This window comes from Eublepharis macularius, chromosome 8 (genome assembly GCF_028583425.1).
Source record: "Eublepharis macularius isolate TG4126 chromosome 8, MPM_Emac_v1.0, whole genome shotgun sequence".
In the NCBI taxonomy this organism is placed as follows: Eukaryota; Metazoa; Chordata; class Lepidosauria; order Squamata; family Eublepharidae; genus Eublepharis; species Eublepharis macularius.
In genome coordinates, this window is record NC_072797.1 from 113,019,615 (window position 1) to 113,039,236 (window position 19,622).

Sequence of the window (19,622 nt, forward strand, 5' to 3'; positions counted from 1 at the left end):
GCTCTCTTTAAATATTTGAAAGGCTGTCATTTGGAGGAGGGCAAGGAGCTGTTCCAGTTGGCAGCAGAGGGTAGGACCCGAAACAATGGGCTTAAATTACATGCACAAAGGTACTGGCTGAATATTAGGAAAAACTTTTTCACAGTCAGAGTAGTTCAAATGTGGAATCAGCTGCCTAGGGAGGTGGTGAGCTCCCCCTCACTGGCAGTTTTCAAGAAGAGGCTGGATGAATACTTGTCAGAGATGCTTTAGGCTGATCCTGCACTGGGCAGGGGGTTGGACTAGATGGTCTGTATGGCCCCTTCCAACTCTATGATTTTATGAACTGGCAAATATTCTCAACTTACGCACAATCGCTTCTCCATGGCGCTGTCAAAGACTGTGGTATCAGCCCTGCACACTTAATGGTTTAACGTATAGCAGTTGTGTGAGCAATGGAGCATGTGTGAATACTATATCAAGAGTTCAGAAGTGTTGCTGCCAAGAGACACATTTTCTTTTGTCATACGGTATTATAGTAAGTCTGTATTCCTGTCTTGTCTCTCCCCCCAACCTTCCACCCCAGGAAATCAGTTTCTCTATTGAGGCATCCTGTGCACAGACAGGAAGATGTTAATTGATACTGATCTCTTTTCAGCTAGGAGCTAATGTGAACAAAATGCTTAGGATTTTCTCAATATATAGCAGTGATGGCAAGCCTTTTTGAGCCCAAGTGCCCAAACTGCAACACAAAACCAACTTATTTGTTTTAAAGTGCCAACACTGCAATTAAACCTGAATACTGAGGTTTTAGTTTAGAAACAACAACTCATACAGTTGTCCAAACTAATTAACATATTTTGTCTTAAAAGAGCTCCCCCCCTTGCACTCATTCATTTTCTCTCTCTCCTCCCCCCCCCCGCCCCAGTCACAAATGAAAGTAAAGGAGCAGAGCAGAAGGAATCCAAGCAGCTTACTGTTCCTTTAAAGCCCAGCACCACTCGGCTTGCGCTCGGAGGAAAAGGAATCATGTGGGTGGGGCCAAAACACGCGTGACCTCTCTTCAGGTCTACTGGAACGCTGTTCCTGTGTGTTCAGGCTCCAAATGAGCCCTGGGAAAAGGGATCACGTGAGCGGGGCCGAAACCCACGCCTCCAAATGAGCCCTAGCTTGCGTGCCCACAGAGAGGGCTCTGCGTGCCGGCTGTGGCATCCGTGCCATAGGTTCGCCATCGCTGATATATATAGTATAACATTTTAGACATAGATAGAGAGAAGGGAGAAGTATTTTAATTGTCAGTATTTTAATTGTCAGGCATGGCATTTATGCCATTAATTCAAACAGCATTTTGAGCTTTCTAGAACTTCACAAGTCTTGTTTTCTTCTTTTTATTTGGCCATTGCTATTTTTTGATGGTACAGACCTCCACAAAATCTGCTGTTTGCTTTGCTTTATTACCAGGTTTTCTCTTGTTCTACTGTTGTGAGAGGAAGAAAAATGAATGACTATTAACCCAATATGCAGATATGCCTTCCTGATACAATAGTGGCTGTTTATATTCATAATTCGCAACCGTAGAGCTGCTTGCAAAAAACTTCCTCCTGATAATTCTGTGCTGCTATAGTTTGAAGGACAGTTATAGGGCATTTAGGGGGGTGCAGGTATTGGTCACAAAGAGGAGAAGAGGAAAAGGTGAATCTTAGATGAGGCAGATTTCTGAAATCTTTGCATGAAGAAGTTGGTGGGAGGGGAAAGGTTCTCTCTCTCTCTCTCTCTCTCTCTCTTTATTTGAAATTTGTATTCCGCCCTCCCCGCAAGCGGGCTCAGGGCGGATACCAACATATTAAAAATACAATTAAAATACAATAAAAATTCATATTCATTAAAAACAACACATTTAAAACAAGCTTGAATTCTAGCTTGATGTCCGTGCTTCGCTATGGTATTTAACTACTTTAAATCCAGTTATAATATTTATGGGTATGTAATATTTTTTGGTTTGTGGTGGTTTTTTTTAGTTGGTTTTGTAGTATAATAGCATAGTAGCTGAGCTTCACAAAGGTGTTTGAATAAAGTGAAGTGTGTTGATGCCAAAAACTGATGAAGTGAATTTTGAAATGTAACATTTATTGAAGAGATTTTCAAAAGGTAAAGATAATAGTGCAATAAATAAAGTGAAAAATACGTACAACCAATTTTTTCGACTGAAGGACTTCCTTGTAGACCACATTGATGGTTTTCCTCTCCAGTGCCAGGATCACCAGGCTGCTGGGTGAGCTCACTCTGGAGCAGGCCACGTAGAACTGCACATGTAAGAAGCAGTCCTCCCTCAAGTCTAATTCCTGTCACCTTCAGTGTCTGACCCTGGGACTTGCTGATTGTCATAGCAAAGCAGACCTTTGGGGATACCTGCAGTCTTTTGAATTCGAAGAGGTTATCTGATGGTATGAGTGGTATGCGTGGTATGAACACTGACACTCCCCCCCCCCCGAGTACAGCCGGTGAACAGTGTGGCCTCGAAGACGTTCCTGTGGAGGGCTTTCACTCGCAGTCTGGTGCCATTACAGAGTTTGGGTGGGTTGAGGTTCTGTAGCAGCATCACTGGAGCCCCTACTTTGAGGAGAACCTTGTGGGCTGGGAAGCCAGGAGGGTTGAATGTGTTGAGGAACCACTGAGTCTACAGATCTATACTCCATTTCTGCCCCTTTGAGGGAGTTAAGTTGTGTTTTATTAATGATGGCGGCTTTGTCATTCTTGGGGGTCAGAATGGCACTCTTGCACAGCCAATCCATGGATTTCTCTGTGATAATGGCGATATCAGGGTATATCGTGGCTGTTAGGTCTGCTGGGGTCATCACTACTGTGCCCAGGCCTGCAGGGATGGTCACCTTTTCTCTTGGACTCGGGGTACTCCCTGTCCCCCATTTTTAGTAGGAGTTCAGAGAATTCCCCAGCGGACACCTTGCCTCTCAAGTGGACCCTCAAGTTCTTTCTCAGTGAGAGTTTCCTGATGAGGGGCCACAGATATGACGCCTTGACACACATGGTAACCTCGTCAGCTCAAGTTCCCCTTGGGACTACTGGCAGAGTTTGCTGGAAGTCTCCAGCCAGCAGCACGATGACTCCACCCATCACTCTCTTGTTGCCCCTGACATCTTTGAGGGTTATGCTCAGTACCTCAAAACATCCCTTGTGTGCCATGGTGCTCTCATTTCAAACAATGAGTTTACAGTTCCGCAGCACTTGGGACATGTTGCTGTGTTTTGAGATGCTGAACAGGGGTGTTTCTGCATGGATGAGGTTAAGAGGCAGCTTGAAGGTCGCGAAGGATCATATTTATTTATTTATTTACTTAGATTTATAGTCCGCCCTCCCCAACCAAGTGGGCTCAGGGCCATTCCTGAGTGAGCCTTGACCTTCCATGGAAGTGAGCGCCTCTCTACTCGTCTTCCAGGATTGCTTTGCTCATAGAGAGACTTTGCTGCTCTGTGCACCTCAGGGTGATTTTGCTCGTACTTGGCCACTGGTGCTTGGTATACTGCAAGAACAGGATGTGCATATTTCTTCGCTGCATCTCTGCTTCCTCCTTTTAGCATCGGTGTATCTTGCACGATGTCTGCTTCTTGGGGGCAGTAAGAGGTGATGGTTGCAAGAGGTGTGAGGTGGAGTTGGACTGAGGGGAGAGGTGGCGTGGTGGGCACTTTGGCAGGTTCAGGTGAGAGGTTTGCATCGAAATGGCCCCTAGAAAAGTCATGCACCATCTCCCCATTAACATTTAAAAACTCAGTTGCCGTACTGACATTTATATAAAATCCCTATTCAGGAATCTTGTACCGTCTTTCTTCAATGGTCTGCAGTTTCCTGGCCTGATTTTTAGCTCAGAACACAAGAGTTCCACAGCAGACCAATTGGAGGGTGGGAGTGCAAGGAAGCAGCAGTCTGCCAGCCACACAGGAAAGCCATGCCCACAAAGAGATTGGCGGCCCTAGTGATCTTTTTGGGGAAGACTGGGAGGTGCCTTTTACCTTAGAACACATTCAATGACTCCCAATAGCAACTGCATACTGTTTAGAATGTTGGGGTGAGAACCAATCAGACCCCATATGCAAATATGCATATGCATATATTCCCTGGAGGACACTCTGATCAGGGGACAAACAGCTGTTGGTGGTCCCTGGCCCCAAGGAGGCCCGCCTAGCCTCAACTGGAGCCCAGGGCCTTTTTAGTCCTGGCTCCCACCTGGTAGAACGCTCTGTCTGCTGAAGTCAGGGCCCGGCAGGACCTACTATCCTTCTGCTGGCCCTGGAAGACAGAGTTGTTCCACCAGCCTCCACCGGCCTGAAAGAAAAAAAGGTGGGGGTGTATAAAATCTTAACCCTCCCTGTGAAGGCTGTCCACCATCCTGTTTTAAATGTGTATGGATTTTTATTGTATTTTAATGTTGTTTTTATTGTATTTTGTATTTTAATATGTTGTTATCTGCACTGAGCCCGTTTGCGGGGAGGGCGGAATAGAAATCTGAAAAATAAATAAATAAATAAATAAATGACCTTGAAAAGCTGGCTCAATCATGGAAGAGTGGCCAAGCTGTCAGTGAGCGGGGAGCGGGGGGGAGCAGGCAGGAGCCTGCCAGCCACACAGGGAAGCTGTATCCTTATGGAAAAGCACGTTTTACCCTTTTTTGCCCCCTTGGGGGGTGAATTTCTTAAAATCCCTTCTTAGTGGGTGTTTCATGTTTCTAGGTCCAGGGATTTGAGCTGGGCGGATGATGAGTCAGTCAGGACACTTGACTTTATATATAGATAGATATGCTAGCTTCCAGTATTCCAAAAGCTTGATTTGGGGATGTTATAGCACAGTAGCTTGGAGAATGAGCTGGAAATCTTGGAAGTCTTTGCTCAGCTCCAGATGAAACCTACCTGGTTGTTTCCTCCCACCCAAGTATCCTGCCATATGAAGATGATGATGATACTGTCCTTGACCTAATGAATGGTTGCAAGAATTCAGAAAAAAATATTTGGGGCAATTTGTGCATTTAGGAAAAACTGCATTACCCCCCCCCACACACACACACACACAAAAGAAAGTGTTTATTGTCTGAAGCAGGGATTTTCCTTCTTGTTCCAGAAGGAACTTTTAAAGAAGCAAGTTGATGAATTATACAAACCTCTTGCTCGCATATTGACTGTATGCCTGAGTGATGACATTTGCTGGCCAGATAGTGAGTGGTCTATGATAACGGATTCAAAGCTGTTCACATTTTGTTTTCAGATGAGGAAAAATGAATTATGCATGATTTGTCTGAAATGATTGCTCTGAAGAATTCCGTCATCTGCCATTAGAAAACTGAGTTTGGTTGTTGGCATAAGTTATACAACTTGAAATTTTAAGAATATTTTTAGATTGCAGTTTAGCAGTGCTTTCAGAAATATAAATTACATTCCTTTTTGTAGCGACTAGAATGTAAGCAGATAAAACTCCTGGAACTTTGCTCTCAAAAGTCCATCTGTGTCTTCCTTGCATTCCTTTGGGATGAAGTGAACATCATAAAGCCAGATTTCATTTATGAGTGTACAAATATCCTTTGAGCACTGGAAGACAAATCTGTTAACATGTTTGCTTAGTACACAAAGGTAGATTTAATCAGCATTCTGGAAAAGTAAATTCATATAAAGGAATCTCTCCTACCCTTGTCTCTGCTAGTAGAAATGACCTACTGACTCTATTGGAAACAATGTGTGTTAATCTGATACTTGTTTTTATTATTTCCTAGGAATTCCAGCCCCAGCTATGATAGAGGATAAAGGCCCAAGAGTGGCCGACTACTTTGTAGTGGCAGGACTCACTGACACGTCAACACTTCTGGATCAAGAAGTAAATCGCTTTGAAACAAAGTCGGTTGGTCCAAAGGCTCCAATCACAGATCTTGCTATCATTATTAAATCGGCGGGTGAAACTGTTCCTGAGGGTTACACTTGTGTTGAATCGACGCCCACATCACTTCAAGCCAACTTGAACTATGGAAGTCTTAAAAGTCCGGAGCTTTTTCTTTGCTACAAGAGGAGCAGAGAGAAACCACCTCTTACTGATATTGGGTGAGATGGTTTTTAATTGATTTATAAGCAGTTGGACCATGGTGAAGTAGAAAATAATCTGTTGAGATGCATCAGAGGAGGTCAGGTGTTGTTTAAAAGGTTTTAATCCTTTACGGTGCAGTTTTAGTAGTCTTGTCTAATTCAAATTGTCGATGTCGGAAATAAATGTTAGTAGGGATTTTACATATAATTCCCTCCATTGCCAAATTGGACCACATTTTGAATGTTCAGTTCAGGTCAAAGAGCAGGAATATGAAATGGGAATAAGTGGAAAAACTCAGAGCAAATTGAAGAGAGCAGTAGATTAGCTATGGTTTAGCTGTAATGAAACAGGCCTTGGGAACCCAAATGCTGAGTCAATCTAGGTGTCATTTGAAGACAGAAAATACCTCACTGAGGTTCTGTTGCACTCTTGCTATTATATATGAGCCCTGCACTGAAGCTTCTAATGTTGAAAGTTCTGTGAAATGTTTGATAAGCATTAACTCTGCTGGCTTTAGTTTTGATCTTGGAGTAGTCTACCATTATTGGGCAGCAATATGCTGAGGGACTATAGAGAAACTTTGTGCCTCTTCCTTTCACCTTATCTCCAATCCACACCTGTCATTTCCTGTAACCTATTCAGATACTATGGATCTGTGTGGCTGTGTTGGCGGAAGAGTGGCCAGAATGCCAGCTTGCACAGCCTTCTCTGATGTAGTGAAAGGGCTTTCAGGGGTGATGCAGAGAGGATCTAGAGAGGGGTCTGTCTGTTCCATACATATCTGACAACAGGTATGGATCCTGCATAGAACTAATGTGCTAGACCTGATACTGGGAAACAACACAAGTGTGTTCTTACTGGTACACCTGTGCTCAGATTGGGACAGTGGCTTGTACCATCAGCATAATACCATGTACTGCAATGGTGGATGTTGTGCTTATAATTACATTTAGAAGAGGATCGTTAGAACAGTATCTCTGCCGCATATGTCTGGAAATGGGATGGCTGTGTATAGTTGCAGGTCTGGGCTTGATTAGCCAAATGTTACTTTGTGTAGTCTAAAGTGTACTTTGTTCCCAGGCTGTGGTGTTCTTACATAGTTATACCTTCTGTCTGCTAATTAATTTTATTTTCAAAAATCTTGTGTACAGTTGTTAAAGATTACCTTAACTTGATGGTGGACCAATACGTGATCATCCACAGAGATTTTTCACATCAAATTTCTTTCCTTATTTTTTGTCTTCCTTATCAGCATTGTATTTTATCCCATTTACCATATACAACTGCAAAGTTTTTTAAAGAATTTTGTCTCAAAACCCTTTTTTGTTTAACTGTGTTAACAAAAAAATGCTTGCATTTGCATTACTGAATTACATCTGTCTTTTAACAGCTCCGTGTAGGAAGTCAGGTTTTTGTAAAGTTTGATTTAGTCCAGTGCAACAGTACCCTCACTGGAAAACATTTAAATGTGGCAAAACTGACTTGCTTGTCTTGAATTTTTTTGCCAACTACCCCACCCTTGTTTAAAATATTTCAGTGTGTGCAGTATAGCATTCTTGCTGTATTATGTGTAAATGCAAAAGGACAAACCACAGCAGGCGTAAGCATTGTTAGGGTACCTCAGTTATCACAAGGAATTGCTCCATTTGTTAGTAAGTTTTGAACCCAAACTTTTTTTAAACTAAAGGGATAACGCTATCCAATGTTTGGAATTCCTCATTTTAAGGATCCTTGTTTTCTACCTAAGAGGGTGGTTTTTGAGAGGGGCTTATTGTATAGTGCACTGATGAATAGCTTAACATTCCATGTGTGAAATGTTCCTGTGTCCCGTTTTTCCTTCCCCCCTACAGAGTTCTATATGAAGGGAAGGAACGTTTAATGCCAGGCTGTGAGGTGATCCAGGCTACTCCCTACGGTCGCTGCGCTAATGTCAATAACAGTTCAGCCTCTTCCCAGCGAATCTTTATCACCTATCGGCGGGCTCTTCCTGTGCGACCCCAGAACTCCTTGGCTGTTACTGACATCTGTGTTATTGTAACAAGCAAAGGCGAAACTCCTCCTCATACTTTCTGCAAAGTTGATAAGAATTTGAATTGTGGCATGGTGAGAAGAATATGTTATTTTGAAACATTGGCCTTTCAGGACCTGTTGCAGCTGCTAAAAATGTCAAAGATGTGTCTGCTGCCCTCTTGCCTAGTGTACTTAACTCAGAGAACAGTTTACGTCACTGTAGTTTCCAGAGCTCTGTATTTTTTCCTTCCTTTGGTTCTGCTGCCAGGATCAGATCTGTGAGAGTGCCAATTAATTCTCTCTAAGAAGTATGTGTGGGGTAGGGGTGGGGGTGGGGGGAGTCCAGAACTTATAAGGCTGGGGTGTGGTGTAGATGAAGGTAAAAGCTGTATTTTTTTTCTTTGTCATCATGACGTACTTAAATGGAAGTGAAAATTTGACTTTTTTTGTTAAAAGATTTGTTTTCTTCAGTGCGGGCAGTATGTTGGTTAAAATGTCTTGGTGACTTTATATATACTGAAACATCAGAGTAGATCTTCCTTGTCTCCCCTCCCGCACCATCTGCAGCTGAAAATGCCCCTCGTGCTGTTCCTATAAGATAAAGTACTCCCAGAATGAGGGGCAAGTCAGTTCTAATGCCCCCCTTCCATTAATGGAAATATTGGGGATCCAACTCACAGAAATGATTCCCCCCAATATATTCCTCCATAAAATTATCTTCTTTTGAGGTCACAAGTACGCAGATCAGTAGTAGGGCTGGGATAGTCATGCTACTTTCCATAAACTATTTGTGTGTGTGTGTGTGTATATGCATTTCATAAGAGGAGAATGTATCTAGTTTATTAGTATTGCAAGAGCTCAGTTTCACCTCTCTTGTAGCCATGATGCAGAATCAAAATTATGTGCCTTGGTGATACCGACAGTTTGTCTGTATCCTTATCTCTTAAGGGCTTCATCATCACATGGTGACCTATATGTGTGCATGAACCATTACAGCTTAACCACAGAGAGGACTTTGATATTTCATTAAGCATCTTTTCTCAGATCTGCTCATAAGCAACTATCTTGCGTGTGTGAACTGGATCCTTGGAAGATTAGTTTCTGTTAGCACTAGAGGGTTAAAAATACAAGGAGTTCTTATGTAGTGTTCAGTATGTTCTTTCTCATTATGATATGACCTAATTTGTGTCTTTACAGTGGGGCTCCAGTGTATACCTGTGTTATAAGAAGTCTGTTCCAGCTTCTAACGCAATTGCATATAAAGCTGGTAAGGGATTTACTTTCATAAACTGAAGCTATATTAGCAGATGCTTAAGCTTATTTGAAGTTACTTTAAACTTTCTGTCTCTTAAATAAATGCACTCTATTAAAGATCTGTGATTATTCCACTTAGGATCCATCCCAAGTTTTATTAAACAAAAGTTTAACTACATATGTAAGTCAAAATGAGCTTTGTAAAATTAGAAATCCCAGCCTCATTATACCATGATGGAAGCCTATGAGCATGTTCACTCTGTTATGAAGAAGCTGAGAAGAGCAATCTAGGTTTATTGTCCTCAAAATGCTGATGATACCAGCTTGATCTTGGAGCCGTCGCTGCGGCTGTTGCCTACTCCTACATAACATAGATCACCTGGCAAGCTGGTGTATGTGTGAAGCAGGGTAGGTGTTGAGACGTGGGAATAAAGTATGGAATTCTGCCTGACCTTCATATAGCATATGATTGGAAGTGATGATAAGAAGGAAATCACCTAAATTGATTTGGTGGACTGATTAGGAAGCACAGCATATGCTGTGGTGTGTTCCTTACCTTGGTGAATGTAGGGAGGGAAGCCAACAGTATAGAAGCATTTGAAGGTAGTCTTGGTTAAAAGTTGTGGCTCAATTGCTTTGCATGCAGAAGTTTCTGTGTTTAAACCTTGTGTCTCCGTGAAGTAAATCTTACGTAAATGTAAAAGACCTTGATTTGAGACTCTGGAGAGCTGGAGTTAGAGTATACAATACTGACTTTGACAAGCTGGTGGTCTGACTCAGTATAAGGCAGCTGAATGTGTTCATCTGGAAATCTGTATATTATCTGACTGCTGTAAACACATTGACTGTATGAAGTAGCTGGGCAAGTGTGGTGTGTGCTAATGTTTTGTCAAGCCAAAGAAAGGATTGATAGAATAACTTAAAGTGTTCTTGCGAATTGATACTTATTCTGTGCACATGGATACGTAGAAGTTGTGACTCTCGATATTTGGATGAGAAAGTAGTGCTGAGAGGAAAGTTTTAAATTTTTTAGGCATGGGGAAGCATTCTGAGGCAAACCTGTACAAAAGAGACTGGCTTTATTTGAACCAAAATGGAACCAGATTGTTGGTGCTTAATATTGAAAAGGTTGCAGAGCAGCTTTTAAACTATCTCCTGTGGCAAACATGAGGGAACTAGGGAGCCTCCTGTCTGGGACGACTCATCTCTAAGATATGGTGGGGAATGTTCAAAAGTAATGTTTGTGGGAGCTTGCTAGAAATTGAGAATGAGACTAGGGCAGTAAATGATGGTTGTGTGAAGGAGAGCTCATAGGGCTACAGCCAGTGGCAAGGATTTGTGGATGGGGAAACAAGCAACAGGTGCCTGTATACCAATGATAGAATCCTCTGAGGCAAGATGGGGAAGTGGAGTACTTGGTGCTAAATGGCATCATAGATTTTGTGGGCATTTAAGAAACATAGTGGTATAGGGTAATTCGGTGGTATACAGTTAGCCCTTGATATAATCTCTAAAGTCAAGACAGGGAAGGATGTGTTGGGTGTGGCGTAGCTCTTTGTATCAAAAAGGGCATGTAGTCAAATAATCATGATGGTTGGATACTGGGCCTTAAAGGTAAGCTAAACATTGGTGAATACTATAACCTGCCTGATCAAAACCATGAGGGTGATCTTGAGATGGTGAAGGAAATACAGAAGGGCAGCTAAAGCAGAAAATGTAATAATGTGCACGGTGGGTTTGATTTAAATCTAATCGATTTAAATCACTAGTCAGTAAGACTAGATTTAAATCATGGTTTTCTACATAAAGACTCATTCTTTTCTACATAAAGACTCCTCATGCTTAGCTTCTTGAGCAGATCTATTCTACTCCCAACAATCTTCTATTCATTGCATTTTTTGAAACTTAGCACTTAAGAGGTAAGGGGTTGGTTCTGTGTTCAAAGATTTGCGAAGGAACATTGGGACTAAGGTCTTGTTCTCAACTCTGTATGTTTATTTTATAACCTTTTTGCTGTGAAGAAGAGACGTGTGTGATCTCTGCAAACACAAATTCACAGTTTTGAGAAATGTAAAACCGAGCATCTGTGATAATATCTTCTAGATAGAAAAATTGCCCAATAATCTCACAGAAATCTCTGGAAGAGCAGGACATTGTGAATGGATTAATGGAATTCGTTTACCAAAAAATTTAAAACATTGCATGAATATACAGCCTCACGGTACAGAATTAAAAACTAATCCTTATTTCATGATGATAACCTTTGGACTATAATGTATCTTAAATAGAAAAGTACCTTTAGATAGATTTTTCCTCAAAAACATTTTATTTAAAAAAAGTCGATTTAAATTAAAAAATCCAATTTTTATTTTTTTTTAAAAAAATCATTGATTTTTAGCCACTCTGATAATGTGTGGCTTCAGCCACTCTCACATTGATTGGGTAAATGTATGCTTGAGCCATCTCATAGAGACAAGGTTTTTTAATATCATAGATGACTGTGCATTAGAGCGTTTGATAATAGATCTAACTAGAGCTCTGCTCGGAACAAATTGTGAGGTGCAGATAACATCCATCATGTTTAATTTCAAAGGAAGGAACTTAATAAAAAATGAGGGGCCTAGTCAGAAGAAAGCTGAAAGGGGAATCAAGCAAGTCAAATCCTTTCAGGATGTTTATAAGCTATTTGATGGTGGAGAGTGCTGTCAAGTCATAGCCAACTTATGGAAACCTTTCTGGGGTTTTCAAAGCAAGAGGCCAACAGAAGGTAGTTTGCCATTGACTGCCTCTGCATAGAGGCCCTGGTTGTCTTTGGAGGTTTCCCATCCAGTTACTAACTACGGTTGACGCTGCTTAGTTTTCAAGATCTGACAAAGTCTGACTTGCCTGGGGTATCAAGGTCAGGGCAAAAGCTATTTAAAACCCCACTAATTCAAGCCCAGATAAAATGCATTTATACCTTATGGTTAGAGAAAGTACTACCCAAAACATGCCAGCATGACAACCCCCAAGTGAAGGCAGCCATAAAAGTTATGATGGCTTTTAACATGTGGAAGGTTCCTCCAAACGAGGTGAACAGGAAGGCGCACAGGTTCTGGCGAAACACATGCCAGTTGCCAGTAAGGTGAGCAAAAAGAGAATGTAAAGAACAGATTGATTTACAACAAGTATTTCTTCAAATATACTGAAAGCATGGAACTGGACACGATGGCAGTTTGACCACTGAGTAACAAAGGAGTGAAATGATTGCTTAGAGTTTGTTTTCACTGAAGAAAACATGAGGCAGATACCCACGTCAGAGCCACTGCTTCAGGATGGGTGTCCTAACAACTCAGTCAAAAAGGGCTATGAGAGATGAAGTTTTAACACTAATGAATAAATTAAAATTTCCAAGCTTCTGGCTCCGGATGGTATATAATAATAACGGCATGTACCTACTGCTCTTCTAGACAGATTCGTGCTCCTCTCAGAGCAGTAAGCAACATCAGTGGGGCACTAATATAGTTGGGGCTGAGAAGAGTGGCTTACCCAAAGCCACCTACTGAGCTCATGGTAGTGGTGGGATTCAAACCGGTAGAGTGCTGATTTGTGGCCCATCCACTTAAGCACTGTGCGACAGCAGCTTTAGGGTACTTTAAAAACTCACATGTGAAGTTGTTGATCTTCTAGGCAGCATATGCACCTAGTTGCTAAAATTGTCCGGTCTGCTGGAGGATTGGAAAGGAGTGAATATTACACCATTTTTACAGAAGGGCTTCAGTGGAAATCCAGGAAATTACAGTCCACTTAGCCTAAAGCCTTTTCTGGGTTAGTTAGTAGAAATTGTTATTATTTTTTTTTGAAATTGTTATTAATGATAACAGGCTGTGTGCTTAATAATTCTAAGGGGAAATTAGCATGGGTTCTGCAAAGTGAAGGTCTGTTTCATCAGCCTTTTGGAGTTCGAGAGGGTGATCTGGTAGCCCATTGTATACTTGGACCTCTGACAGGTTTTTTGGCCAGCTATCACAACAAAGTTAGTCATGGGTTAAGAGGATGAGCCCTCTTATGGATTAAACATTAGTTTGACAGGAAGCAGAGGGTAGGAATGTATGAATTGTGCTGAAAAATGGAGGGAAGTAAGCAGTGGGGACCCACAAAGACTAGTATTGGGGCCAGTGCTATCTAATTTATTTAATTTTGAACTGAGTGAGGAGTGTAGTGTCCAAGCTTGCCGATGAGACACAATTATTCAGGATGATGAAAACCAAAGTGGATTGGAGTGCTCCAACAGGATCTTTAAAATGGGTGAGCAGACAGCAACATGTCAAATGAATCACAGAGTTGGAAGGGACCATACGGACTTTCTAGTCCAACCTCCTCCTGCCCAATGCAGGATGAGCCTAAAGCATCTCTGACAAATATTCATCCAGCCTCTTCTTGAAAATTGCCAGTGAAGGGGAGCTCACCACCTCCCTAGGCAGCTGAAGTCAAATGAAGTTCAATAAATCTGAACTGGTGGGGACTGAGAGGGAAAGAGATCTTGGGGTTATAATAGATAGCTGTATGAAAGTATTGACTCCTTACTGTAATTCATAATCTCTATTTTTAAATTATCTTTAATATTGTACTGTTATTGTTGAAATGAAGAATTAAAAAAATGAAAAAAAATGAAAGTATTGACTCAATTTGGATAGCAGTAAAAAGGTAAACCCCCTGCTGAGGATTGTTGAGAAATGGATTGAAAATAATTGTAACATAGCAATCTTTGTTGTGGAGTACTGTATACAGTTCTGGTTATATCTCAGAGTTGCTGTAGAGCTAGACGAAGTGCAGAAGAGGAAGTGATGGAAATGATTAAAGGTTGGAAAACCTTTCCTATGAAGGAGAAACTAAAAAATCTGAAAGTTTTTCAATTTACGGGGGGAAAGACCGCTAAAGGAGGGGGGTATGATAAAGGTTTATAAATAAGGGAGCTCTGACTTTTGAAAGCTTTCACTCTTACATTTTTTTGTTGTTCTCTAAGGTGCCATGGAACTCAAATCCTGTTTTTAAAACTATAGATGAGGTGGAGAAAATTAATATAATTTCTTTTCTCCCATTAATACTAGAATTCCGGGGCACCCATTAAAGCTGATTGGCAATAGATTTAGGATGGATAAAAAGAAATGCAATTTTACTCAAGTTAATTAAATTATGGAATTCCCTTCCAGTGGATGTAGTGATGGCCGCTAGCATAGATGGATTTAAAGGGGGATTAGACGGATTCATGGGGGACAAGTCCAGCAATGGCTGTTAGCTGTAATGCCTAAAGGAAACCTTCACATCCAAAGCTAGTCAATTCTTAAATGCCAGTGCTAGGAGATAACATCCTGAGATGGCCCTGGCCTCTGTGCTGTGGTTGTTGGCCTTCCAAGGCACTTGTCTGGCTGCTGGACTATATTAGAATTCTGAACTATTTTAATCATTTCTGTGAGTGGAACTACAAGTGACAAAAGGCACAGATGGACATTTGTTAGCTTCCCTCAAGTTTTGATGGGAAATGTAGGCATCCTAGTCTTGAAGCTTGGCTCTCTGATTGCTGTCTAATGGACTTTTCAACTGTCACTTGTCCAACATTCCACCAAGCTGCCTACATTTCCCATCAAAACTTGAGGGAAGCTGACAAGTGTCCAATCTGTGCCTTTTGTCACTTGTAGTTCCGCTCTGTGTTGCCTTTCCATCCAAATAAGAGTCTCTAAGGCAGTAAACATGGAAACATTTTAACATTAAAACTATACATGTAATACCATTCATAGAATACGTATAACATCATTCAGTAAAGATACATAAATGTACATAACACTAAAACCAAGGAGGAGGTTGATATAGCAGGGCACTTACGTTATTAGCTGCAAATGTTCACTTTCTTGTTTGGAAAATATCAGCCTTAAATGGCATAGGCAGATATTACCTGAAACTTTATTTAGACTCCTTATGGCTTAAAGCCAAATTTTCATTTTAAAAGTTGACAACGTTGTAGCCATTTGAGAAACTGTAAAAAGAGTTTTTTAATTTTTATTTTGCCTGTTTCAAATCTTGTTGCCTAGTATGAATTAATAGAGGTTTACCAATTTTTTTTTGTCTAGGTTTGTAGATTGGGGGGGGGGGACAAACTGTTTTGCAAATTCCTTATAGGAGAGAGGATGGGAAAACATTTTTCTTTCTCTTTTAAAAGGCTTAATCTTCAGATATCCAGAAGATGATTACGAATCATTCCCTCTGTCAGAATCCGTACCTCTATTCTGTCTTCCAATGGGAGCTACTATTGAGTGTTGGGACCCTCAAACCAAATATCCACTTCCTGTATTCTCCACATTTGTTCTCACGGCTTCATCTGGGGAAAAGGTACATTTGAGCTTCTTAACGTGCTATTTTAGTATGTTGAATCTTCTATAACTGTAGACTGCCTGTTGCAGAAATGCTGTTTTGCAGTTTGTAAGGAGCACACCCTATACCATCCAATACAGAGTAAAACTTTGGTTCAGGCCTCTTTACTATTTTGGTTCTGTGTATGAGGCTGGATCAACATATGCAGCTGAATGAGGTGACAGAATGTGGCCTACCACTCTTGAATACTAACTCATGAAATATAACTCCTTGCAAGTAGAAAATTTAGCAAGGTGAGAAGTTCTAACCATCCTGTTTCCTTAATGCAGACTCTTTAGGCTATTACATTCTAGTCTGTCTCCATTCACATCTCTCTCCCCGGTTATTCCAGGTGTATGGTGCTGCTATCCAGTTTTATGAACCTTATTCACGAGAGCTGCTAACAGAAAAGCAGCACATACAGTTGGACCTCTTGACTGCAGTAGAGAGAAAAGTGGATACCTCCAAATCCATAAATTCCAACAAGTGCATCTGCCTATTGTCACAGTGGCCCTTCTTTGAAGCCTTCAGAAAATTCCTCATGTTCATCTACAAGCTGTCTGTGTCTGGACCTCATCCTCTTCCCATCGAAAAGTAAGTGAGAGCTTTTCCCACAGATCCTTGTTTTTTGTAGTTGTGGTTCCAAAAGAGAGTGATTATGGTAATGTATTATTTTGGTATTTTTTACTACAACATATAGTCTGTGCCATGAATTGTTGTTGAAAAAGTGTCTGCATTTTATTCTGTCACGTGTGTGAGCAGATGGATTTATGGTAATGAGTGATTCATTTCACTTCTCAGCTTTCATGCACTTATTTATTGACTCTCGCACAATAAAAGCAAGTCGTTTAACAAATCTGCATATTGGGTAGCATGGACCAGGGTCTCAAAGCAAAAGTAATGGCATTTGTAGGAAGTTCATTCTGCACTCTTTCTTCTTTGCCTCCCTGTACTTTTGGTCTCAAGTTATTAAATGAGTAGAGCCTGTCGCTTTCTGAGCTTGTGCATTTTTGTGGCTTTTCTGCAGACAGGAATGCTGGTGGAGTGACCAGTCTACCCAGACAAGGTTGCCATTCCCATAGCAATGGCCATTCCAGTGCTTCAGTCTCTGGGCTGAAAACACTGCTGTCCTAGCTTCTTCTCCCTCTCTGCCCCTCAAGTATGTGTGTGAACTAGTTGAAAGTAAGGGAGTAGTAAATATGGAATAGCCAATTGCTTCAGCAACTGCAACATAATTGTTACCCCTGTTTTGTGCCACTGTAGATACAGCATCCCTTCTTCTTACTGTCCTTAATCCTGGTTTCTTTAAGATACTGAGGAAATTGATAGAGAGGCATCAAGTATTTAAAAATAAATGTAAAATACAAATGCCAGATCTAAATATTAAATGATATATTAGATGGGACAGCATTTACTTATGACGCTTTTATCGGACTAACATTTTAGAGATTCAGTATTTTGATGTGGTGCGTGTGTGGATTCAATCATTTATAGCCTGCCTTCCTCACTGAGACTCAAGGTGGATTAAAAAATAGGAAAAGCTATTCAATCAGATAGCAAAGAATTCAGATAAATAATACAGTAGCACTAGGATTACAGAACTGGAAGGCAATGCAAACAAAAAACTGAAGAAAGGAGTTTACAAAGACAGAGGACATTGCCATAAACAGGCAGGTGATACAATTAACACTGCAATACACTACAATACAGGTGACTTCCTGAGCTATTCCATTACAAAACTCTTCCAGTCTCTTTGTAAAAATTCCCTCCTGAACATTTCTGTTTTGATGTATTGTCGAAGGCTTTCACGGCCGGAGAACGGTGGTTGTTGGGGGTTTTCCGGGCTGTATTGCCGTGGTCTTGGCATTGTAGTTCCTGACGTTTCGCCAGCAGCTGTGGCTGGCATCTTCAGAGGTGTAGCACCAAAAGACAGAGATCTCTGATCTCTGTCTTTTGGTGCTACACCTCTGAAGATGCCAGCCACAGCTGCTGGCGAAACGTCAGGAACTACAATGCCAAGACCACGGCAATACAGCCCGGAAAACCCCCAACAACCACATTTCTGTTTTGCATATTCTGTGAAATGATAGCAGTTTGGGGGCCTTCCTGACCTCGGAACAAGATTACTGAACCCCTCACGTTCAAGAGGAAGAACCAGGCTATGTATAGATAGAGTTCAGTTAATATATCTGGTTGCTAAATTAATGAATAGGATCCAGCAAAAAGTAAACATTTTAAGCCCCATTTATTTCAATAGGAGAAGAAATCTTGTCTTACAGTCCAGTCCTAAGAACGCTTTCTTGGGAGAAAACTCTTTTGAGTGTGCTGGTTTAGGATGGCACTGCCAGTCTCTTTCCGTTTAAAACACTAGAATTGAAGCATTTCAGTTCAATGCAATAGCACTGTGCTGCCTATCCCAAGTCCCTTCCACAAAGTCTTTGAATTTGGGTAACTGAGAGTTGTATCACTTTATTTCTACATGTTGACTGCTGTTATGAATAGTTTAAGATACTTGGAAAGAACTTCTGAAAAACAAAATGTAGGTATCGGACTGCATGTCTTTTGAGAGCCCCTGACTGAGCACTGAAAGAAAACATTAATGCCATTAGTTTCTTTCTGTTACAGTTCATCAAGAGCTCAGTGATGCAGAATCTAGCAAACGCTGGTTTGGAAGCTATAAATAAAAAAAAGAGAACTGGATGTATGAATGGCAGTGTACTCCTTCGTGGTGTTCATATCAGTGTGCAGTTGAATACCAGAAATAAGAAAGAGAGAGATCTTTAAAATTACACATGGAAAGTTACTCATAAACTTGAGGCCCTTTTACTGGTTTATGGCCTCTGAGTAAGTGGAGGTTAACATTCTCTTGCACCATCAAGCAACTAAGAGTGTTACATTTGTATGTATTAACAGGCTGCCAGATTTGTCAAGCATGATGACTGGCACGGTGATTCCTGATTTCACTTTCAATACATAGAGTTGGAAGGTATCCCAAGGGTTATCTAGTCCAACCCCCTGCACAGTGCTCGAAATTCACAGCTACCTCCTTTCTTCACTCCACCAATGACCCCTGCTGTATGCCCAGATGAAGGCAAAGAACCTTCCAGGATCCCTGGCCAATCTGGCCTGGAGGAAAATTCCTTCCTGACCCCACAGTGACGATTGACATTACCCTGGACATAGAAGAAAGGGACACTGGCTAATCCCTTCATGCCCTCCCTCCCCCATCTGCATACATTCATATTGGATCATAGAATCATTATTGCTGTCAGGTGTCCATATAGCCTCTTACTGAATACCTCCAAAGCAGGCGAGCCTCCCACTTCCTAAGGAAGCCTGTTCTGTGGAGGAACTGCTCTGTCGGGATTTTTTTCCTATTGTTTAATTAAAAACTATTTTGCTTTAATTTTAATTTTAACCTGTTGTTTCTGGTCCAGTCCTGTGGGCAACCGAAAACCATTCCACTCCATCCTTTGTGTGATAGCCCCCCTCAAATACTTGAAAAGGGCTATCATATCACCTCTCAGTTGCTTCCTCTCCAGGCTAAACATACCTATCTCAACCTTTCCTCATATGTGCCCTCTGGCAATCTTGAAGTATATAGGCTTTAAAATTGACAAACCTTGTTTTTATTCTTACTCTTTATGATTTATGGCACATGGAATGACTTTTGTGAAACAATTAAAAAACTGAGTTGGTGGGGGGGGAGGTTCCATTTTAAATTAGAAATGTATTTACCAAAGTGTATGCTAGCAGAGTAGTTTAATAAAGTATGGTTTAGTAAAGTGGGTTTATTCAGAAAGGGCACAAAAAACCAGGAATTTATATAGCAGCCTTTCAAGAACCTAAATAAAGAGAAGACATTGCCAAGTTCAGCACTGGCAAATATTTGTGCCCTGGTAATATTCTCAAAT

General features: G+C 41.1%; 1 protein-coding gene across 3 annotated transcripts in view; it reads left to right on the forward strand.

Moving 5' to 3' along the window:
- Nucleotides 1-19,622, forward strand: part of DENND4C (DENN domain containing 4C) — a 102,136-nt gene that overhangs the window by 17,912 nt on the left and 64,602 nt on the right. For all 3 annotated transcript variants that reach the window (XM_054987136.1, XM_054987138.1, XM_054987137.1), the window contains 5 exons: nucleotides 5,753-6,074; nucleotides 7,908-8,160; nucleotides 9,265-9,334; nucleotides 15,518-15,687; nucleotides 16,061-16,302. In XM_054987136.1, the coding sequence (XP_054843111.1) occupies nucleotides 5,770-6,074; nucleotides 7,908-8,160; nucleotides 9,265-9,334; nucleotides 15,518-15,687; nucleotides 16,061-16,302 (1,040 nt within the window). In that variant the 5' untranslated portion in view covers nucleotides 5,753-5,769. The remainder of the gene's footprint in view (nucleotides 1-5,752; nucleotides 6,075-7,907; nucleotides 8,161-9,264; nucleotides 9,335-15,517; nucleotides 15,688-16,060; nucleotides 16,303-19,622) is intronic.